Raw genomic sequence first — 24876 nt, forward strand, 5'->3', positions numbered from 1 at the left:
GTATATAAAACAAGAAAGAGAACACTGTCAACTGGAGTGATTGATTACTAACAAAATTTCAATCCACTTTCTACAAATGTTATAGACAAAAGTATATTGCAGGGTGTAAACAGGTGACCATAAACCAGCACAACACTTAGAAAAATATCCTCGATTTTATTGTTGTAAATGGCTGATTAAATTAATGAAACAAACCCTCTTATTTAGAGGTTCATTAATAGATCTTGAAACTCGTGTTCAGAACCATTTGTTAATTTGTTCAGTCAGTCCTGTCATTTTAAGTCCCGTCATTTGCGGGGCGCCTGGGTGGCGCAGTCGGTTAAGCGTCCGACTTCAGCCAGGTCACGATCTCGCGGTCTGTGAGTTCGAGCCCCGCGTCAGGCTCTGGGCTGATGGCTCGGAGCCTGGAGCCTGTTTCCAATGCTGTGTCCCCCTCTCTCTCTGCCCCTCCCCCGTTCATGCTCTGTTTCTCTCTGTCCCAAAAAAAATAAATAAAAAAACGTTGAAAAAAAAAAATTTTAAGTCCTGTCATTTGCTAAAACTGTCTTTGTTGTCTTAATCTTTCTAATCACCTAAAACTTCAAGTGATGTTTATATCTATTTGCCCTCAAAATCTTTACACTATGTGACAGTGTGTGCCTGCTAACCTAAAACAAACATGCTTTCGTCAATATATGAGTTTTTAGACTATACAGTAAATTATTTAGCAAAACACAAATAGATCATCCTCTAGTAAACTACTGTCACCATCGACCTAACTGACCTCAGTTATTTATCTTCTCAACACAAAGCCTCTGCTCTGTATCCTAAAAACTGCTCCACAAGCTCTGAATTCCCCCAAAACCCCTACACACACTCTGCCATCTCCATCTCCACATGGAAAGGCCATCCCAATTCTATTCTTACACCAAATTACAGTTCAAGAGTTATGTAAAGCATTTCCAGATCAACGTATATTTACAATGTGTCTTCTCAAGCATTCTATATATATTTCTTTTAATTTGAGAGAAAGAGAGGGAGAGAGAGAATCCCAAACAGGCTCCACGCTGTCAGCACACGATGCTGACACAGGGCTAGATCTTATGAACCGTGAGATCGTGACCTGGGCCAAAATCAAGAGTCATATGCTTAATCGACTGAGCTACCCAGGCACCCCTCAAGCATTCTATTTTAAGTGAAAGTTATTAGCTGTAAAAATCTGTTTATTTTGTATGATCTGCTAAAGAGTTACATCAAATCTCTATGGGTTTCAGACTGTCTAATCAAAACATCATATGTAATATTGGTAAAGGAAAGAAAAATATGTCATGTTGACTTCAGTCTATTATTGTAAATACTCATGTTGGATACAGAGAACATATATGATATTGAAGATAAAGGAAAAAATGTTATCCAACTAGAAAATATTACCTATGATCACATTTTCAAATTAAAAGCTATCTGTACTCGGGGCACCTGGCTGGCTCAGTCAGTTAAGCATCCGACTTCAGCTCAGGTCCTGATCTCATGGCTTGTGGGTTTGAGCCCTGCGTTGATTCTGTGTCCCCCTCTCTCTCTGCCCCTCCCCACTCACACTGTCTCTACCTCTCAAAAATCAACATAAAAAAAAAAAAGCTATCTGTAGTCTAAGATTTTTTTTTATGAAATATCTTAAAAATCTTTGAGTAAAATGGAAAGAAATCTGTGTATTTCCTTGATGAAGATGCTTATACATATTACAAAGAGGTTTCTTCTGAAATGCAAACTATCTGCTTTCCGATGTTACCTCCTGTCATCATGGACTGGAATGCAACTAGAAAGAAAACAAACAAACTAGGTTATATGAAAACCTAAATGTCACTATCATACATGTTTATCAGTAGGTCGAACACATGCAATTAATTTGAATAATTTCTTCAATTATTTTAATATTAACTATAGAAGGAAATTTTCATGAAGAGAACCTGAAGTGAAATATTGGCAAAGCCACTAAACTAACTCAATTTACATCTTAAAAATGTGTTTTTACCCAAACTAGAAATGTTTAATTGGTATCTACCTCAGTGTTCACTGTTTATAGAATCTGAAGACTAGAAGCAAATAAGTATGTGGATAAAATGCCAGCACAAACAATTTTTCAGTTACTATTAAAAATAATAGAAATCTAACCATAAAGTTTTACTAAGTAAAATATCCATGTTATGCCAGGAAAATGAGTAAAATTTAAGTTGTTTAGTAAACATATTGACCAAATGTATTAAATATTTTTTCCTAAAAAGGTAAAAAAAAAAACAGTTTGATCTAATCTCTTTCATTTTAAACAGACAAAAGAATGTTGAAATCTGTGTATGTTAGGGAAAAAAAAAACCCTAAATATTGAAAATCTGTTTAATATAATCTTATGATGTCTTAGAACGATTCAATCTGAAAAAGTTACCTAGAAGGTAAATGACTTTTGTGATACTTGTATTTTTTTTCATAACTTGTTTCAAAACCAAAGAAATACTTATTTGATGACTTGATTTTTTTTTTTTCAACGTTTATTTATTTTTGGGATAGAGAGAGACAGAGCATGAACGGGGGAGGGGCAGAGAGAGGGAGACACAGAATCGGAAACAGGCTCCAGGCTCTGAGCCATCAGCCCAGAGCCTGACGCGGGGCTCGAACTCACGGACCGCGAGATCGTGACCTGGCTGAAGTCGGACGCTTAACCGACTGTGCCACCCAGGCGCCCCTATTTGATGACTTGAAATGTGAAAACAATACTTTCTTAAATACCATTAAGCTGAACTTTAATGGAGTTTGATTAACATATTTAAGTAAACCTGCAGGATGGGTTTACAGGAAATAAATGATTTAAAAAGAAAAAAAAAAACTAGGGAAGTAGAAGTAAAGGAAAAAAGGGAATATTTGTGCTAAGCTCATGCACATGATACATAAACCTACATTCATCTTACCTCCCATGTTTTCCAATCCATTTACCACAGTCTCTTTAATCTGTAAGTCAAAATAACCAAATATAGTATTCTTTAGACTTCATCATGTCTATTTAAAGTTGACCATTTGAACAACACGGGTTTGAACTGTGCAGGTCCATTTATACACAGATTTTTTTTTTTCTTTTTTCTTTTTTTTTTTCTTTTTTTTTTTTTTTTTAAATTTTTTTTTTCAACGTTTATTTATTTTGGGGACAGAGAGAGACAGAGCATGAACGGGGGAGGGGCAGAGAGAGAGGGAGACACAGAATCGGAAACAGGCTCCAGGCTCCGAGCCATCAGCCCAGAGCCCGACGCGGGGCTCAAACTCACGGACCGCGAGATCGTGACCTGGCTGAAGTCGGACGCTTAACCGACTGCGCCACCCAGGCGCCCCCAGATTTTTTTTTTTCAATAAATAAGTACTGTAAATGTATTTTCTCTTCCTTGTAACTTACTAACATTTTTTCTTTAGCTTACTGTATTGTAAGAATACAGTATAAATTACATATAACATACAAAATATGTGTTAGTCAACTGTTTATGTTATCAGTAAGGCTTCTGGTCAATAGTAGGCTACTCGTAGCTTTGGGGGAGTCAAAAGATACATGGGGATTTTCAACTGCATGGAGGGTGTCAACGCCCTTAACCCCTGAGGTGTTCAAGGTCAACTGTAATATTCTCCATGTTGGCAAAGGGCAGTAATACTATTTAGCACTTTTTGTCTAAAAATAGATATTCTTCATTTCATGGACATAGCACAGAAGTTTCCTATTGAAAGATTTTTAAAAATAAAATCTTCTTAAAAAAATAAAATCCTCTTTTCCCATTGTCTAATCTTCAATTGGCAACATCACAAACTATCCCCTCTTTTCAGAAAACAAAGTATATAAACATAAGCACACGCACATGTAACTTTGCCTGTCATTTGCAAGTTTCAAGAACATCCCAGGGTCAGTGTCTGTAGACCCCAGATGAATAACTCCTGATAGCCAGCAACCAAGAAATATATCAGGCTATCAGGGAGGGCAGGAAAGAAGTATAGTGGTGGTGAGGTAGGGGTACAGGGAGGTGCTTAAAAGATTTTTGAGGAAGCACAGCTTCTAGGGACACCCGGCTGGCTCTGTTGGTTAAGCTACCAACTTTGTCTCAGATCATTATCTCATGGTTTGTGAGTTTGAGCCCTGCATCAGGCTCTCTGCTGTCAGCATGGACCCTGCTTTGGATCTTCTGTCCCCCTCTCTCTCTCCCCTCCCTCTCTCTCTCTCTCTCTCTCTCTCTCTCTCTCTGTCAAAATAAATAATAAACTTTAAAGAAAAGAAAAGAAAGAAAAAAAGCACAGCTTCTAACACATAGTAGCATTCCATAAATATTTGTTAAATTAATGAATATTAAAATTTGAAAAAAAACACCTTTTTATCTTGTATTATAATCTAAGAAAAGTAAAGGTTAATAAAATTTTAGATAAAGTGACTGACAGTAGAGGGTTTCTCAATTAGGAAGTTATACTCACCTGAGAGTAAACTTAATTTACAATATTCAGTGCAATTTTGTAGGAATTCCTATTACAAAGCTAATATGTTCACTATAATAAATTCAAATAACACAAAAGTATGTCAATATCAATGATATTGATAAAAGAATAGAGGCAAGTTCTACCTTTAGCTTTCCTTCTTTAAACCACTGACTCAGCTGTAGAATGCCAGACTCAAATTTGTCCTTATAGTTTAACACCAGAAATCTTTCTCTGTAGTGGGGAAGAAAAGGATAATGATCAGAGACTATGGAGGGTGAAAGAGCTCAAAATCAAATCATTCCAGAACTCTAATATTTGTTAGTCTTTCAAACATCAGGACTTAATCACACAGAATCAGGCCAGATAACAGTTTTAGGTGTAGTTACATGTGTAAGTGTAGCGGGCTTCTATTGTTTGGTCTGGCTAGCATTAAAACCCTGTTTGGTAATTAGCACTGTGATTTTACTTTGTGGGTAATATCCTTTCCCCACTCTCCTGTGACCAAAGCCAGGCCAGTCGGAGCCAGTATCAGCTTTGATAAAACTGAGAGGAAGAGAGCTTTCTCTTTTTGCTTGGGTTACTAACTTGGTAACATGTAAGACTAGAGGTAACAGTCATCCTCTTGATCTGCTGCAAGAGAAGAGCTTGCAAAGGAACAGAGCCAACCCAAAAGAAAGCACAGCCCAAAGGTAGAGAAAAACTTGGTGATGCCACTATGCAAACCTTATGTCCAGCCAATACTAATACCAGACTGCTCAGAAACGTGAGCCAATAAATTACCTTTGCACTTACGCCAATGTGAGTTGAGTTTCTATCACTTGGGGAAAAAAAGACTTGCGAAAGATTGATAGAACCGATATGTTTTTTAGAAAATTTTTTGCCAGGGGGCGCCTGGGTGGCTCAGTCAGTTAAGCGTCCTACTTCAGCTCAGGTCATGATTTTGCAGTCTGTGGGTTTGAGCCCCGTGAAGGGCTCTGTACCGACAGCTCGGAGCCTGGAGCCTGCTTCTGATTCTGTGTCTCCCTCTCTGTCTACCCCTCCCCTGCTCATGTTCTGTCTCTCAAAAATAAATGTGAAAAAAAAAAAAAGTTTTTTGCCAGGACTCTAGTTAACAAAAACCTAAACATTGAAAAAAATGTCCATTTTCTTTTTTTTTTTTTTAATTTTTTTTTTCAAAGTTTATTTATTTTTGGGACAGAGAGAGACAGAGCATGAACGGGCGAGGGGCAGAGAGAGAGGGAGACACAGAATCGGAAACAGGCTCCAGCCTCCGAGCCATCAGCCCAGAGCCTGACGCGGGGCTCGAACTCCCGGACCGCGAGATCGTGACCTGGCTGAAGTCGGACGCTTAACCGACTGCGCCACCCAGGCGCCCCAAAAAAATGTCCATTTTCAAGTTTTACTTAATAAGGAAGAATTATATATGAAAAACACTACCATTTCATATACATCTATGATCTTTAAACTCATGAATCTGGTAATAAGGGGAAAAGGGTGGTCCATACCTTGTGATGTTTCTTTCTTTTTGGATTGCTTCTACAGCAGGGGGTAGTGGAGGAGGATAAGGCACATCTTTGTTGTACTGAGAAATCTGTCCACACAGGATGATATGGCTGTTCTGATTCATCTGTTCAGGAAAAATTGATGATTATACCCTAAGATATATGCCTTTCCTATGTTTACTGATTTTATGGCTGCCTCAGCGAAAGCCTCCTTGACTATTGTAATTTAATCCTTCAGTGCCAATTAATTGATTTTGCTTTGAAGATTTACTCCTTATATGTATTTAAGAGTTTTAATTAGCTAGGAAACAAGTCCCTTCCAAAGGAACAGAGGTAATTGAGAGTTTGGTAATGCACAGAAGAATTACACCGGTATCATCATTGTTGTTGCTACTGTTAGTAGCAGCAGTAAAGTATTTCCTTGGATTTAAATAATTCAACCTTCGGGTGCCTGGCTCAGTGGGTTAAGCGTCCAACTTCAGCTCCGGTCATGATCTTGTGGTCCGTGAGTTCGAGCCCCACGTCATGCTCTGTGCTGAGAGCTCTGAGCCTGGAGCCTGCTTCTGATTCTGTGTCTCCCACTCTCTCTGCCCCTCCCCAACTCATGCTCTGTCTCTCTCACTCTCAAAAATGAATAAATGTTAAGAGAATTTTTAAATAATTTAACCTCAACTGCAGTATATATGTGTGTGTGTGTGTGTGTGTGTGTGTGTGTGTATACATAGTAAAGGACAATGCCGTGTTAATAGCTAATGTTGATATTTTATAACATTGTCACTAAAAATATGTAAATAACTATAATCTATGAAAATCGTTTCCCTACCCAAAGTCAGAGGCCATGGCTGTGAGTGAGTTAGTTGATGAGGAATTAGGGTCAAAACTTCACCACTTGAACAATACAACTGTAATTTTTTTTTTAAGATTTTATCTTTAAGTAATCTCTAACACCCAACGTGGGGCTAGAACTCACAATCCCAAAATCAAGAATCCCGTGCCCGACCAACCAAGCCAGCTAGGCACACCTCCCTACAACTATAACTCTTGATAAAAATAAATTGCAGGTAAAAAATACAATACTGCTATCAAAGAACTGAAATTGATGCTCATATGCAAATCTGCAAGCAAACGGAAGTAGTTGTCAGCAAGCTCTTCTGCATCACTAAATTACCATACTGATCATTAACATTATTTCTCACAATAAACCCTACAATTCTATAGGTTTTTTTCGGTATCAGGTAAAAAGCACAGCAAATAAAATGTAGCATTCAAATTTGTAACAAATTGGCAAACAACCTGACTTATCACTGTATCACTGATGTCACCACCAACATTGTCAAAGTAAACATCCACTCCAGCTGGACAAAATTCACGGAGCTGTTCTGCCACATTCCCCTTTTTATAATTAATTGCAGCATCAAAGCCCAGTTCTGAGGTCAGAAGGTGGCACTTCTCCTGTGTTCCACAAATTCCCACCACTCTGGAACAGCCCATCAAATGGCCAATCTAGGGGGGAGATTTTAAAAAAGTAAACAACTTTCCGTTGCTACATTTAAGTGTAAAAATGTGAGTATACAAGATATCACGAGTATATGAGAGTGTTCATCACAATTTAGGTTAGATTACAGGACTTTGGCTAAAAGTAATTTGAAACCAAAAGAATTAAGACCAGATATAATGCCACTGCTAAAAAACAAATTAAGATTGACTAAAATTAGACTTAGTCTGAATGTTAAAATCTCACAATTTAAAGCTGATTTCATAAAAGAAGTAGACTCAAAACATCACTAACTTGCAATTCAATATTTCTCAGGCCTATGATAAAATATTTTGTTTCAATAAAGACTGTTAGTCATAAAACAATATACTTTAAAATTCTATTATAATCTTTACTGTATTTCTAGAACCCAGTAAATGCTCTCTTATTTGAAGATTCCTTTTAAAAATATGAGTTTGTCTTTTAATTCATGTCATGGAATTCCAGATAGGTACTCTATGGGTTTCTTCCTTATATTGATTAGAGCAATGCTCTAGCATTTACCATGTCTATTTCTGGTTAACAGAGAACAAGATACAAAAATCTACATTTTCCATATCGTTATGAAGAGAGTCTAAGCAGGTAATAACATCATTCCTACCAGAAATATATAAAATAATATTATACATTTGTTCAATTTTATATTTTAAATTATATACATGTATCCAGAAATTCAAGTTTTTAGAAAATCAAATAGTTCTCAGAAAGTTTACCTGCCCAGCCAAGGATCCACAAGCACCAGCAGCCCCACTAACAACCATTGTCTGATTAGATCCAGCAGTTATATGACCTTTCTCCTGTATCCCAATCAAGGAAGTCAAACCAGGCATACCTATAGCTCCAAGAAAGTATGAAAGGTGTCCATTCGCAAGTTGTGGGTCTACCTAAAATAAAATATCTAACTTTAAAAAATAATACTAGAAATTCCTATTTTAAATCAACAAGGCAGAGAAAAACCTGTTATGGATTGAGTTGTGTTCCCCCAGATTCTGATGTTGAGACCTACCCCTTAATATAACTATATTTGGACACAGGGCCTTTAAGGAGATAATCATGGTTAAATGAGGTAATCAGGGAGGGGCCCTAATCCAACAGAACTTGCATCCTTATGAGAAAAGGAAGAGACACCAGAGGTCTTTCTCTGCACGTACACAGAAGAAAGGCTAATGCCCTGTGAGGACACAGCACAAAGACAGCCAACTACAAGTCAGGAAGAAAGACTTCACTACAAACCAAATTTTCCATCACCTCGATCTCAGACTGTGAGAAAATAAATTTCTGTCATTTAAGCCCCCAGTCTATAGTATTTTGTAATGGCATCCCAAGCAGATTTTAATAAACAACCTGATATGGTTTCTAGAACAATGAACCATTCTTCAGTCTTGTGAAAATTCTATAATTTACTTGTACAAAGTAAAAAACAAATAAGTATTACTTCTCTTTATAGTAAAAAACAAAAACTTTAAAGAATTCTACATGAAAGATACTTATCATTCTTATCAATGCCGCCAAGTATATTTAAAAAAAGAAAGAAACACTTAAGGGGAAAACACTAGGCAAAGTAGGAAGGTTTTAAAACCTCTGAGCAATTCCAAGGGGCCTGGGTGGCTCAGTCAGTTGGGCATCTGGCTCTTGATTTCAGCTTACATCATGATCTCATGGTTCGTGAGATAGAACCCCTGCTTTGGGCTCTGGGTTGTCAGTGCGGATCCTGCTTGGGATTCTCTTGCTCACTCTCTCAAAAATACGTAAAGAAGCTTTTTCAAAGAAAGAAGATTCACCACATTAATTTGATTTGTAGTTAAACTGCCATAAACAAAACGGCAGTTTGTATTCAGCAGTCTTAAATGGCTGTCAGATCTAGTGTGTACATAAAGGCAATCAAGGTATTAAAGTCAACAATACTTAGGTCTACAGTACACGAAAATATATCATGTAGGTAATATTTATTAGTAAATCCAATATAGAAACTTTGGGAGACAGGTTTGTGTTTAGCAAATACCCTTTCTCCATCCCTTCTGAATTCCTTTTCATTTCTAATAACTGTGCCGAAAGCATTTTGAAGCTCTCCCCAGCTGCCCCATTTCCCTCCATAATAAAATGACAGGGAAAAACCAGAACCTGCTGAATATTTCTTCCTGCTAAGAAGTTTCTTGTTAAATATATTTTACTGGTATCATTAAGTTGAAAATTATTGTATAACATCTCCCACATATCGTTTGTATTTTAACAGTCACCTTTAACTGATTATAAGAATTCATAATAACAGGGCTGCCCAGGTGGCTCAGATGGCTAGGTATCCAAGTCTTGATTTCAATTCAGGTCATGATCTCATGCATGGTTCATGAGATCTCTCCCCTCACCCCCCTCGCACCCTCACCCTCTCTCTCAAAATAAATAAACTTAAAAAAAAAAAAAAGAATTTCTAATAATAAAAAATACTAAAATTTTATAAAGCTTTTTAGAAAGCGTTAGTCATATTTATCATAGCATTTAATTTCCACATTCAGTTGTGAAAGAGCTACTATTTTCATCTTGCACATGAGGAAACTAAGGTTCAGAGACATAAAATAACTTCCCTGATGACATAAATTGGGTTGCATTACATGAAGCTGCCAGGTTTTATAGGTCAATACAGACAAGTATTGGTAATTTCACATAATTCAACTAACAACAGACACTGAACTCAGGACTTTTGATACAAAATGGAATTTTAAGCACAAACCAAATGAGTTTAAGTCAAATGGCAATTTCATAGGAAACTTTAAAGCATACAACTATAAGAGAACTTCTGGCTCCCTTGGTATAAATTATTTTTTGATGCTTACAATTCAGGTTTTATTTTATATATGTAAAATTCAAGAAATAAATTAAATATGAAAAACAACACTATTCACTAATAATCTAAGAACTGTCATATAGTTATGGCCAACAGTGGAAAAGAAACAAAGGTTTTCCACATTTTAGCAGCCATCTAAAAGAAAATGTATGCTTTTATTTTTTTTCCCTGATAACACACTGAACTGAATGCCAAATGCACAATGATTTATAGGGAGGGGAAGACCCAGATAGTAGAACCTTGGATTGTGAGTAACTTGTTCTGCGAGTGTTCCACAAGACAAGTAAACATTTCTAAAAAATTTTATTTGACTTGATAAACGAGCGATGTCTTGCAACAGGAGTACTACATGATGTCAAATGTCACACGATCGCAACTAAGCCAACGATTCTTGAATTTCCCTTTGATATACGAGTGCTATGGATTACGAGCTTGTTTCTGGAATGAATTATGCTCGCAAATCAAGGTTTTACTGTACTGTACATTATACATCACCTTCTCAAGGCTGTTTCCATTCAGAATAGCCTTGGTTTGCCAGGGCCAATAGAAAGAAGTCACAAAATCGCCTTTAGTAAAATGTACGTGTTTGCTTTCTTCTACAATCCCAATACCTCCACCATCAACCACTTGAGACAGCTGCCAAGGTGTTATATAATCACTGCCAGTGTCTTCATTCATTCTGCAACGCTAAAAAAAAAAAATGTTGATGAGGATAATTCTGCCTGATAATACTGGTCAGTTTGTTAATTTATCGGGTGACTAAAAGAAAGGTATATAGGGGCGCCTGGGTGGCGCAGCCGGTTAAGCGTCCGACTTCAGCCAGGTCACGATCTCGCGGTCCGTGAGTTCGAGCCCCGCGTCGGGCTCTGGGCTGATGGCTCAGAGCCTGGAGCCTGTTTCCGATTCTGTGTCTCCCTCTCTCTCTGCCCCTCCCCCGTTCATGCTCTGTCTCTCTCTGTCCCACAAATAAATAAACGTTGAAAAATTAAAAAAAAAAAAAAAAAAAAGAAAGGTATATAGTCAGTAATGTTAAGTAAAGTGTTAAACAAATTAAATTTATCTTGATTTCTATCTTCTTTTCAGTTATTCTTTATCTTTAAAAAAAATGTATCCCCTCTCTAACAAGTAAAGAAGTATAATTAGAGGGGCGCCTGGGTGGCTTAGTCCATTAAGAATCTGACTTTAGGGGCGCCTGGGTGGCGCAGTCGGTTAAGCGTCCGACTTCAGCCAGGTCACGATCTCACAGTCCGTGAGTTCGAGCCCCGCATCGGGCTCTGGGCTGATGGCTCAGAGCCTGGAGCCTGTTTCCGATTCTGTGTCTCCCTCTCTCTCTGCCCCTCGCCCGTTCATGCTCTGTCTCTCTCTGTCCCAAAAATAAATAAACATTGAAAAAAAAAAAGTTTAAAAAAAAAAAAAAAAAAAAAAGAATCTGACTTTAGCTCGGGTAATGATCTTGCAGTCCATGGGTTTGAGCCCCACATCGGGCTCTGTGCTGACAGCTCAGAGCCTGGAGCCTGCTTCAGATTCTGCCTCTCTCTCTCTCTGTCCTTCCCCTGCTTGGACTCTCTCTCTCTCTCTCTCAAAAAAGAAATAAACATCAAAATTTATTTTATTATTTTTAATTTTTTTTTAACGATTATTCATTTTTGAGAGACAGAGTGTGAGTGGGGGAGGGGCAGAGAGCGACAGAGGCACAGAATCCAAAGCAGGCTCCAGGCTCCAAGCTGTCAGTACAGCCCGATGCAGGGCTTGGACTCACTGACCACGAGATCATGACCTGAGATGAAGTCGGACGCTTAACCAACTGAGCCACCCAGGTGTCCCTGCCCCCCAAATTTTTTAAAATAAATTTAAAAAATAAGTACAATTAGAAAGGACTTTAAGTATGGTCTAATATCAGATTGTGGTATGGTTAAACAACTGTGTAAACAGACTAAAAACCGCCGAATTGTACACTTTATTTTTTGAAAATGTATTTATTTAGTAATCTCTGAATCCAAACTGGGGCTCAAACTCATGGCCCTGAGATCGGGAGTTATATGCTCTTTTTGGGGCACCTGTGTGGCTCAGTCGGTTAAGTGTCCAGAGCCTCTGTCAGCACAGAGCCCACTTAGGATCCTCTGTCTCCCTCTCTTTCTGCCCCTCCCCCACTCGTGAGTGTGTACGTGCACACACACACTCACTCTCTCTCTCAAACATTAAAAAAAAAAAAAAAAGAGTCACATGCTCTTCCAACTGAGCCAGCCAGGCACCCCTGAATTGTATAGTTTATTTTTTTTTATTTTTATTTATTTTTTTTATTTTTTTTTGAATTGTATAGTTTAAATGTATAAATTGTATGATATGTGATAATATTCCAACAAAGCTGTTAAAATTTTTAAACAAATTTAATATTACATTATGCTAGCAAAAATAATGTGTCAATGGTTTCAATGGATTGTGGTGCATTAGCTACACTTAACATGTTGCTATTATAAAACTGTCCAATTTTTATAGAAAGCAAACTACCAACATATAGACTGTAAGATTATTCATTTATTTTGGCCTAGCAATTCTGCTTCCCCGGTGGAAATAACCCAAAAGAAGTGAAACAATTTTTACACAGTTGTTCATCACAGCTTCAGGCCAAGCCCTACATCATACCCCATAACTTTGGGTGGATGTTCTCCTTCTACTACAAAGGCAAAATGTCACAATGGCACCACACCCTTCCATGGGACTAGAGCTAAAGATTTCTCTGGGAAGTAATCAAGGCTCTCTTCCTCTCTGTGGCTCACTCTTGCCCACTTATGAAAGCCAAGATGTAGAGGCCTACAGTGTGGTCCAGGAGATAGAAAAGATAGAAGGCTACTTGACTATGTGGGTTCAGTTCACCAGGGTAAATGACCAAACAGGGAATTGAGGGAGAAGCTTCTATGAGAATATACTAACTACACTTCTGCTAGTGTGCCCCTCCAAGTATTCTCGGAAACCAAGTGCAGCAGCCACTGAATATTGACGGACCAAGGACCTGACTCTTAAATAAGGCTAACAGAGAAAGTACAAACAATAATTCTCTATAGGTAAGCAAATGATGTCAACACAATCGAATGTTATATAACCACCAAAATAATATTTGGACTCGTTTATCATATGAAAATATACATAAAGTCACTTAAATATAAAATAAAAAGAGTATAATACATTAAATATAACCATGGAAAATACTGTGTAAACATGGGGATTAAAATGAGTTATGAATTTGGATACGTTCTTTTTTTTTTTTTTTAAGAACAGTGTCTAGTAAAAAGAACCAAAATTATTTTCTTCTCTCCTTCCTTTAATTAATACTTAATAAACGCCATGCCAGTCACTGGAAATACAGTGACAAATAAGACCTCTGTCTTCATAAGTTTACTTTTTATTAGGGAAGACAGGCATCTAAGAACTACACAGATCATTCTTCATTACAACCGGAAGAAATGCTGAAGATCAAGGTACTTTTTTGAGAAAATATAACAGAGAAGACGAGTCTGAGGGTGTAAGGTGACTTATCAAAGCAAATCTTTTTAATGCAGGCTTTAAGAGAGTAATAGGGATTGGCCAGGTAACAGGAAAGGAGCGGGAGGGAGACAGAGGGACAACACGTATAAAGGCTTGTTTTAATTGTACTCAGGATTTTGTTGTAGTCAGGTATGGAAGAACAACAGACACAGAGACACCCGCCTTGAAAGAAGAGTTTAAAGTGCCTGGGTGGCTCAGTTGGTTAAGCATCTGACTTCAGTCACGATGCTCAGGTCATGATCTCATGGTTCATGAGTTAGAGCCCCGCTTCGGGTGAGCTCGAGCCCTGCATTGGGTGAGCCCCACTTCCCCCACTCTCTCTCCCTCCTCCTCTCTCTCTCTCTGCCCCTTGTGGGATTCTCTTTCTCTCTCTGCTCCTCACTCATTTGCACCCTCCCTCTCAAAAAAAAAATAAAAAACAAAAATACAAGTATTACAAAAAAGAAGAAGAGTTTATTACTTACAAGTCCCAAGAGGAGGAGCACACCATACTACACAGGGCCACAGGGGGAAGCACCAGAGTTAGTCAGGAAGAAAAAATAGCAACAGGAGAGCATGGCCCAGAGTCTTTATTATGGTTTCAGGGGGAAGAAATGGACAAGACAGGGTAGGGAAATTTGAGTAAGTTTAGGAGGAGACAGCTTGAATAATTTCAGTGGGATCTGGCTTAGAGGGGTGGTCCCTAGTTGTCTGGTACCAGGCCCTGGGGTGACTTGGGGCAGGGAAAATCACCTGTGTGAGTTAGATGAAGGAGGCAGTTTGGTGTGTTCCAGGCAAGTTGTTTGTTATCTCTAAAATATGCTGGGAGGAGCTGTCTCTCCAGGATTAGGAAAGCTCCTAAGATATGAAAGCATTAAAAAATACAGCAAAGGAAAAACATGATCAATATAAGGTTTGAGCAAAAAAGGCACCGGTGTGTTACACAAGAAAGAGGCCCAGTGAGGCCAGCATCCAAGAGGAAGAAGTAAAGTAGGGTATAGTAAGGCTGGGCAGGCAGACAGCGACCAGACTATGTAGCATCTTAGACCATGCCCAAAATGTTAGTCTTTATCTCAAGACTAGAAGAAAGCCATTAGACATAAAGGTGACGTGATTAGTTGTTATTATACAACTACCATTTCTGGCTGCAGTGTGGAAGACAGTCTAAGGGGGCGAAGAGTGGTTTGCAAGGATACTCCATTAGGAGAAAAAGAAATAATGATGACTCAGACTGAATACACGTCCCTGAAGTTTACTGAGAAGTGGACCGAACTGAGATGTACTTAGGAAGGAGGATCCACAGGACCTGAGACTGACATACAGAATGAACACAGAGAACGAAGAGACAGTCTCAAGAAAAACTCAGTGCTGTGTAGCATGAAATGAGTGGACAGAGGAGCTATATACTCTCCTGGAGGAAAAAGAGGTTTTTTGTTGTTATTTTGAAGTTGGGGGTGTTTAGAAGTGAAGATCATGAATCCAGTTCATGTCATAATCTTAAATGTTTCATCATCTCTCCACCCCTAAAATCCTTGGGTCATGAATTTATCTCACTATAAGTTCTCTCAGAGGGAATTCTGCTGAACAGGAAGTTTGTTCCAACTTAAAGAATTCTGTGAAAAACACATCCTTTCTGCTTGTTTTCAACTATTCCTTTTTGACTGTTCTGTTTCATTTTTAAAACCCTTCTACCCCTGAACCTTGGCTTTATTTTGGTAAATTGTGTTCTCTTAATTTACTTTGTATTTATTATCCTGGGCTTAAATGATAGGCTTTACATTTTGTTCACCAGGGCATATGTAATCCTTAGATGCCCTGAGCTATGTCTTATTTATACATTGAAGTGTTGAAGTCTTAAGAACTCCACACTAATCATCATCAAGAATTGACCCTGAATACTAAATAGTGCACTGCCATTTTTCTCCTGAATTGGGGGTAATTATTCTCATGTGATTTGCTCAGCACAGTCTAGAGTATTGAGGCTGATAGCCTGACTGAGCTTGTCTTGGCTTCCACTGAAAGGTGGAGCATCTTTAGATCTATGGGAAATCAATGCCCTAATTTATCCCTCGGTATCTATTTGTCTTTTGTCTCTTTAGAATGTTCTAGACCAGTCACCACTTCATTTCCCTAGCCCATAAAGAAAAATTTCTTGCTACCCTGGGAAGAATTTTGAATGAAGTCGTCAAACTGTTTTCCGTGGTAAGCATAATCAACTATGACTGGTGTTACTTGAAGACAGAGCCTGAATTACACTCCTGGATCAGAGGAAAGAGGAGCCTTCCCAAGGCTACAACTACCCTGGCAGAAAATTGGTATTGCCAATTGGGTCTCCACTGTAAATGAAGCCTGAGAAGAGGTCAGCCAGGATTTTCTCTGTGCCCTACCAGGGCACTCTAAAAGCCAAAAGCAGGAAGCAAGCATATGTACAAGAACAGTAATATATAAAGAGATTCTAAATTGCTTATTTGTCTCTTTGCCCAACTTTTCACAGGCGAATATAGACAAACTTTCTGCATATCAGCCATTACTATCTTTTATTTCTATTGCAAATTTGTCTAAGTTTGCCATTGATCTTTTGATTTTGTACATCCTGTTTTATTGTGTTTTACAAAATACAATGTTTTTAAAAATAGGTCTATTTATCAATCATGTTCTTTCATATTAGCTGGGTTTGCTGTCATTCTTACAAAGTCTTTCCCCAACATCATTCAATTGTTTATCCATGTGTTTTCTAAAAATTTTTATAGTTTCACTTAAAAAATTTTTTTTATTATCTGTTGGAATTTATTCTGGTGTAGGGGTTAAGCTAAGAATGTAATTTTTGCCCCAAAGTACATAGTCAACTAACTGATCCAACCCAGTTGGATTGAATAAGCTATCCTGATTTTCTTTTAACTTTTTATTTTACATAAATAAAGACTCAAAGGAAGCTGTAAAACTAGTACAAAGAACAGAAATTAATGAAATAGACAACAGGAAAACAATACAGAAAATCAACAAAACCAAAAGTTGGTCCTTTGAAAAATTAACAAAATTGGCATAGTTTTAGCTAAACTGAAGCTTATTTTAGCTTATTGTTTATTAAGAGAAAAATAAACAAGACTTAAATTACTAAAATCAGGAATAAAAGAAAGGGCATTACTACCTATCTTTCAGAAATAAAAAAGGATTACAAGGAAATACTAAGAACCGATGGCAATAGATTACACAACTTAGATGAAATGGGCAAATTCCCAGAAAAACACAAACTACAAAAGCCAACTCAAAAAGGAATAGAAAAGCCTAGTAGACCTACAACAAATAAAGACATTGAATTAGTCATTTAAAAACTCTCCAAAAAGAAAAACCCAGGCCAGATAGCTTTACTGGTGAATTCTACCCATCTTTGAAAGAAGAATACCAATTCTTCACAAACTCTTCCAAGAACAGATGAGGAGGGAACACTTCCCAACCCATTCTGAGGCCCAGAGTACCCTGATACCAAAATCAGGCAAACACATCACAAGGAAACAATAGACGATGAATATAGTCTCACAGCTTTATGGATGCAAAAAACCTCAAGAAAATAGTAGCAAACTAAATACAACAACGTATCAAAGGAAACACACCAGGACCAAGAATGCAAGACGGATTTAACATCTGAAAATTAATTAATATAACAAACCATAAATAGACTAAAAAACAAAGACCACATGATCATCTCAATAGAAGCAGAAAATGCACATGACAAAATCTAAAACTGCTTCTGGGGGGAGGGAATAATGGGGATTTTATTATTTAAAGGGCAGAGTTTCTGTTTAGGATGATGAAAAAGTACTGGATATGGAAAGTGTGTAACAGCTGCACAACACTGAATGCGCTTAATGCCACTGAATTATACACTTAAAAATGGTTAAAATGGCATACTGTTAGATCTATTTTATCACAATAAAAAAAACCCAACACCTCTTTATGATAAATATACTCAACAAATCAGAAACCAAACCAGGAATAAGACGAAATCTCCTCAACCTGACAAAGGGCATCTACATCCCACATATTTAATGGCGAAAGATTGAATGCTTTCCCCCTAAGATCAAGAACAAGACAAAGATGTTCACTCTCACCGCTTCTATATAACAATGTACTAGAGGTTCGAATCAGGCAGGCAAATAACATAAAAAGCATTCATACAGGAAAAGAAGAAAAAACTATCTCTCTCTTTTTTAATGTTTATTCACTTATTTTGGGGGGGGAGGGGGAGCACGAGCACTTGCATGAGTAGGGGAGGGGCACAGAGAGAAAGAGAATCCCAAGCAGACTCCACGCGGAACCAGATGTGGGGCTCAAACTCACGACCATGAGATCATGACCTGAGCCAAAATCAAGAGCTGGTTGCTTAACCAACTGAGCCACCCCGGTGCCCCCAAATCTATCTGTCTTTACAGAGACTAAGTCCATTTGCCTAAGGGCTTCTCAACTGTAGTCCTTCACAGTATCTTTCAATAAATCTTCTTTATCTAAAAATAGCATAAGTGAGTCTGTTCCTTCAAAAAGAAACCAACTAGAATAAAGGTCTTATTCAGAGCCTGTCTTGTAAACTAGATCAATCTGAGAGAACTTCCAAGCCTAATTCACTATGTTATTTACAACCGGGAAGTGATCTGGACATTTGAAAGAATCGAATTAACATGTACTACTATGATGAAAACATTTCTTCTACAACATTCCTCCACAACACAAGTGAATAAAAACAAAGGCAACCTGTAATTCCCAGGCATCAAGATATAATTGCTCAAATATTTATTAATCATGAGGATTGCACAATGAAATTCAGATGCAACATAAAAAATATGAAAATACAATTAATCTTCACCAAGTCACAAAATCCTGATTCTTACCATGTAAGGATCCACAGAAAGATAAAGAGTTCTCACTTGTACTTGTCCTTCATTGATATTATCTGGTAAATTGACTTCTTCTATTCGGAAATTTTCTGCCACTGGATTACCATTTTTTCCTAAAATATTAAGGAAAATATAAAATCAAAAAGTCACTTTCTTATGTAATTATTTCTCTTTTTTTAAATGTATGTCCTTGTGATTTTTTTTTTTTAATGTTTATTTATTTTTGAGAGAGAGAAACAGACAGACAGAGCGTGAGTAGGGGAGGGACAGAGAGGGAGACAGAATCCAAAGCAGACTCCAGGCTCTGCACTCACAGCAGAGAGCCAGATGTAGGGCTCGGACTCACAAGCCATGAGATCATGACGTGAGCCAAAGTGTATTTATTATTCTTTAAAAGGTAACTCTAGGATTCAGAGAACTCCCTTTTAATACAGACATGAATAAATCTATATTGTTCTGTAATTTTTCTATAACTCAGCATAAATTCTTCAAATAGTTTCAGTTGCTCTTTATCTTCTCCAAGAAGCTCCTATAAAATATTGCCATCAACTTCAAAATTCCTTTTTAAAGAATATTACAGGTAAATCACCTCATCTGTTGTAAAATTGTAAGATTTCAAAAAGTAAAAACTCACAGCCATCTTTTTTAATTATGAAAATCAAATTTTACAACATAACAGAAACACATCAGCCAAAATAAATAGTTAAGTAAACTTTCCTTCCTCATCTTAAGAAGAAATGGAAACTGGAATGTAATTTTTAAAATTTTTTTACAGAGAAAAAGTACGAGTGGGGAAGAGGCAGAGATAGAGGGAGACAGAGAGAAAATCCCAAGCAGGCCCCATGATGCCAGCATAGAGCCTGACACAGGGCTCAAACTCACAATATGTGAGATCATGACCTGAGCAAAAATCAAGAGTTGGATGCTTAACTGACTGAGCCACCAGATGCCCTCTCTTTTTTTTTTTGAGAGAGAGAGAGAGAGCGTGTGCAAATGGAGCAGAGGGAGAGAGAAGGATAATCCCAAGCAGCTCCACACTCAGCACTGAGCCTGACTCTGGGCTCGACCCCATGACCCTAGAATCATGACCTGAGCTGAAATCAAGAGTAGGACAATCAACCGACTGAGCCACCCAGGCACCCCATAATTTTTTTTTTCCAAAATTTAACTTTATGAGATGACTCCGAATGTACTAGTGTTTTAGGACTAAGTTTGATATGGGCCCGTGTCTGTATGTGACAGTGTTACATAGAATGGGACTCAAATGTCCAATTTGCTCATCAAATTTATTTTGATCAAAGCCATTTCCCAAATCCAATTTTAGATAGGTTATGTAGGAGAGTCAGAAGCTTCACTTTAATGCGATTTCTCTCCAAATGCGATATGCTGAATGATGGAGAAGAGACCTAGCCCCAGCTTCTCTCATCTCCCATCAGGGTCAGGGCAGGCAGGGATTGTCTTGCTGCTAAGTTCTGCAGGAGGGCCTGCGTGCAGGCTGTTATCACTGGGCATCCCAGCTGAGGGCACCAGCATTCAGATAGGCATAGGCAGGCATTTGTGGACAAGGGATGCTGCAAGGTTACGAAAGCAACACCACAGGTGGAGATGGGCTTGAGCTGGAGGAGCCCATGAGGATGAATGTAATTTTTTTAAAAAGTAAAGCCTTGGGATGCCTGGCTGGCTCAGTTGGTGGAGAATGTGATTCTTGACCTCAGGGTTGTGAGTTCAAGCCCCAGGTTGGGTGTGGAGCCTACTTTAAAATAAAGTCTTGAAAATTAGGAAATTAGAAAATTTGAAATATAGAAAGAAAAATTTGTAAGCAGAAAATGTCATCAAAGTGTATTCTTACTCAGTTATGTTAACATAAGCAAACTTCCTACTGATTGAGTCATCAAATGTCTAAGGTGGAAAAAGAATAAACACTTTAATCTAATATCTCACTTTTCTAAAATGGAAGTCAGAAAAGGTAAGGGGCTGGGGGGAAGAAGGTAAGTGATTTTTCTAAGCCACACGGTAAGTAAACAGTAAAACCAAAGCAGCATGGGCCCAAACCTCTCAGATTATTTTCATACCTAAGTTTCTATGATTCAGGTTAGATGTCAGCACAGACATAGGTCAGTGTTTTTCACATAGAACAGAAAGACAAATTTTAAGAATCAACAATACATACTGTAAATAAAAAACAAAAGCCATATATATTTGTAATATAATATTTTTTTTAAGTTTATTTATTTATTTTGAGAAAGAGAGAGTCCAAGTGGGGGCAGAGAAAGAGGAGGGAGAGGGAGAGAGAGAGAGACAGACAGAGAATCCCAAGCAGGCTCTACACTGTCAGCACAGACCCCAATGCAGGGCTCGATCTCATGACCGTGAAATCATGACTTGGGCCAAAATCAAGAGTCAAGATGCTTAACCAAATGAGTCACCCAGGTGCCCTGGGTAATATAGCATTTTAAGTACAATAATTCTAAAATACCTTTTTTCTTCAACAGATAGCCTTGATAAGTGATCACTTAAAAAACTGAATACTATATTATTTAAAGAGTTTCTTCCAATATCTCTACTAGGGTTAATATCTTCCTACCTTAATTTACCACATTAACTATTACTTTTTGTTCCTTCATTTTCACTAATAATTGTCAAAGACCAGGTCTTTGATACAAATACATACCAGGTCGGGAATTCAATACCACTCTTTGTATAATCATCACCTTGCTGCACAGTGGTCTCACAAGACTTCTGTATAGAGCAACTCCTATAAACAGAAAAGTTTTTAAATCACAAAGTTTTAAAATAGTCAACAATTAAAAAAAAGAAAGCACACTTATGATTCCGAACAAGGAGAGGAAAAAAACCATCTTTGGGATCCAGAAAAGATGTAGTTCCCTGCCAGAGTTGGCCTCGTAAAGCAAATATGCAAAGAAAGACTAAATCTAGTTACAATTTTTGACTAATAGGAACAAGTTCAAAAGACTGAGTAAGACGAATGTTTTTGGCTTCATAATTCAGGCACATTCATTTCTATACCGTCCTGATTAAGCCTCCTACTGTGACTTGATTAAAAGAAAACATGATATATTCCTCCAGAGCTAGAAGTTAATCTAGTAGCAAAACAAAAACACTAGCTGTTTGAGATGTAACCAAATGTTCAACAATTCTTTTATTCATTGGTCAAAATGGAAATTACTTTAATAGTTTTATTTATACAAAAGCAAAACATCAGTGGTAGCTGGCTCAGTCAGAAGAGCATGCAACTCTTGACCTTGGGGATGTGAGTTTGAGCTCCATGTTGAGTGGAGGGATTAAAAAAAAAAAAAGAAAGAAAGAAAACTTAAAAAAAAAAAAAGTAAAACATTAAAAGCATTTTTAAATTCTCACCTTATAGGAAATTCTGAAATACAAAATAGCCAAAGAAGTAAAGGATCAGCTTATTCTGGGTTTACAATTTGAGCTAATGAAAGCAGCAAAATGAAATTCTGGTGTTGGCACTGTATCTCCTAATCTTCTATGAAGTATTATTATCCCCATTTTACAGATTTTATTTCATGCCATTGAATGCTGAAGAAACATTTGTTGCTAAATTCCTTTGTCTATGTAATGTCCTTTGATTGCTTCTTCAGGGTGTCATTTACCTCATTCTTCTATCCCCACCCTTCCACCCCACCCCCACCCCCGCCTCCCTATCCTTGACTGGTAGTTAGATCTAGAGATTCGATTTAGACACAGGTTGAATTTTTTTTTTTTAATTTTTTTTTTTCAACGTTTATTTATTTTTGAGACAGAGAGAGACAAAGCATGAACGGGGGAGGGGCAGAGAGAGAGGGAGACACAGAATCGGAAACAGGCTCCAGGCTCTGAGCCATCAGCCCAGAGCCCGACGCGGGGCTCGAACTCACGGACCGCGAGATCGTGACCTGGCTGAAGTCGGACGCTTAACCGACTGCGCCACCCAGGCGCCCCTAGACACAGGTTGAATTTTTTTAAGCAAGAATCTTTAAAGATGTTACTGTGTGCATCCTATCTCCTCACATCAAGAAGTCCAAAATGTCTTGTAGGGCTAAACATATTTTTAAAAGGAAATTTTCTACTGAATCACCTTGTGTGCAAATTATGGAAGAATTAAAAAGCAAAATTTTCCATTTGATGCTGGGTCCAAAGATAACTGCCCCAGAGAGGTTATTAACAGCATCATAATTTTCAATCAAAGGAATTCTTCCCAAATAAGTTTCATATTTTGCCCTCTTCTCTGAATACTTTCTATGTGTGCTTTCTCTAAAATATGCACACTGTAGATTTGTCCAAATACTTTTTATCAGCATGAAAAGCACACCACTAAATTTCTCTCCCTCTGTATTAAATTAGAAATTTTTCAACTGTCAAACACTAGATTTAACTAAGGTAAGATAATTGCACAATATCCCTTGATAGCACAACAAACAACACATTTAAAGGATAAAGAATTGATTTGGTTACAAAATTAAAATCCTAAAATATGACACACCAAGTTCTAGATCTGAGAGGACAGGCGGTGGTGGTGTTAAATGCATCCCCAGTGAAGGAGTAGGGAGGACACTCAACTCTTTTTTGACTGATGTTAAGCGTACCATATTTGGTTGCTATGATATTAAATGGATTCCCAATTAGTGATAAGTAATATCCCAAAATAACACCAAATCAATGGTCAACTGAAAAATTCACTCCGGTGCTGCTCATAAAGACTGTGTTATCTGAGAATCTACCTTGTAGCTTAGCGTTAGAAAAGAGTACTGAACTAGGTAGAGCAGAGGACATGGCCTGGTTCCAATCACGTGGGATCTTAGGAAAGGCCCTTCTCTCAGCAGGTTCTCTGAATGTTACTAAGTGCCAGGAACGGGGCTAAAGTTTTTATAATCATTGTCTCGAACCCCTTCTACCCAACAACCCTATGAGGATGGTACTGTCATCTGTCCCCATTTTTCTAGATGGAGAAAAGGAAGAGACAGGTTGAAGACCTTGCCCAAAAGAAAGACCAGAACCCACACTCAAACACAACACATAACATCCTAACATGTTTAAAACAAACAAACAAACAACTCTTCCCCATCCTGATCTTGTTCAATTATTCTGCCCAAATGGCTCTGCAGACCCCGGCCTTGTTATAAAAGGTGGAAATCTCTGGGATTTCCTCCACTCTTGCCGGCCTGTCGCTCCCTTTCCTTTGACTCTTCTGGTTTCTTCCTTCCTCTGCCCAAGTCTAACAGGTTGGGAGATTCCTGCCTGGCTCTTCCCTTCTCCCACTGGCCTCACCTTCCTCTCTGGCTCCCACTACCAACCACTCACATAGACATTACTAAATATCTGCATCTACAGCCCAAATTTCAAACTGGCTTCCCAGATTGCAAGTGCCAAAGGGACAGGGATTTGTGTCTGTTTGTTCAATGATTCATGTTCACCCTCTGGCACATGGCAGGTGCTCAATAAATATTTATTAAATGAACCTCCCAGATGCACCTTAAACACAATTACGTGCAAACTTAAGGTTGCTTACACCCAACGTTAAAAAACAACAACAACCAAAAACGAACAAACAAAAGACCTGCCCCCGTTTCTTCTAGAGCATTCCCTAACCTAGTTGTGGTAGGGTCCCCCCTCCCTAAGGAAAAAAAAAAACAAACCCTCAAGGTAACCTGGCTATGCGGGTGACCACAACCCTCATGACCTTGTAACATGAGACCACTTAATCAGACAGCATGTTTGTATCTATCACCACATGTGGGAGATTAAAAAAGTAGAAAATATGTAAAAAATTACACCGGGTGGCATTCGGAGCTCAGCTCTTCGGGTACGAGCCCAACTGAGCAGTGCCGGCAGGAATAAAGTTGCTTCCGGTTAAGAAAAGCCGTGGTGTCACGACTCTCTATGCGAGAACCCTGCTACATAGTGACCTAGGCAATAATGCCAGACTCGTGGCAGCTCCGAGAGGAAGAGTGGAAGTCACCCCGGTTCCTAGATCCTCCCTCACCCGGAAGACGCAACCCAGCCTCGGGCTTGGCTGACCCAGCAGCCCCGGCGCCGGGCCCGTCTCGCGTCACTCACCAGCACGCAGCTCGAGAGGAAACCGCCCGCTTTTCAGAGCTTGCG

General features: G+C 38.3%; 1 protein-coding gene across 3 annotated transcripts; it reads right to left on the reverse strand.

Annotated features, from left to right (window-relative positions):
- Positions 1-1624: 1624 nt before the first annotated feature.
- On the reverse strand, positions 1625-24876 carry PTGR2 (prostaglandin reductase 2). Of its 3 annotated transcripts, XM_047079795.1 has the most exons (10): positions 24832-24876; positions 21428-21511; positions 18751-18869; positions 10841-11032; positions 8220-8390; positions 7266-7475; positions 5976-6097; positions 4614-4701; positions 2937-2976; positions 1625-1792 (listed from the first exon to the last, which is right to left on the reverse strand). In XM_047079795.1, exons 2-10 carry the CDS (start codon positions 21462-21464, stop codon positions 1716-1718), a joined length of 1056 nt encoding a protein of 351 aa, XP_046935751.1. In that variant the 5' UTR covers positions 21465-21511; positions 24832-24876; the 3' UTR covers positions 1625-1715. The 3 variants fall into 3 exon arrangements, with proteins under 3 accessions (XP_046935751.1, XP_046935752.1, XP_046935750.1); XM_047079796.1 differs by lacking the exon at positions 2937-2976 and having other exon boundaries at positions 1688-1792; XM_047079794.1 differs by lacking the exons at positions 1625-1792; positions 2937-2976; positions 4614-4701; positions 5976-6097 and having other exon boundaries at positions 7306-7475; positions 8339-8390.

This window comes from Lynx rufus, unplaced genomic scaffold, assembly GCF_022079265.1.
Source record: "Lynx rufus isolate CCGP_SWC_20201006 ecotype Redwood Valley unplaced genomic scaffold, mLynRuf1.p SCAF_17, whole genome shotgun sequence".
Lineage (NCBI taxonomy): Eukaryota > Metazoa > Chordata > Mammalia > Carnivora > Felidae > Lynx > Lynx rufus.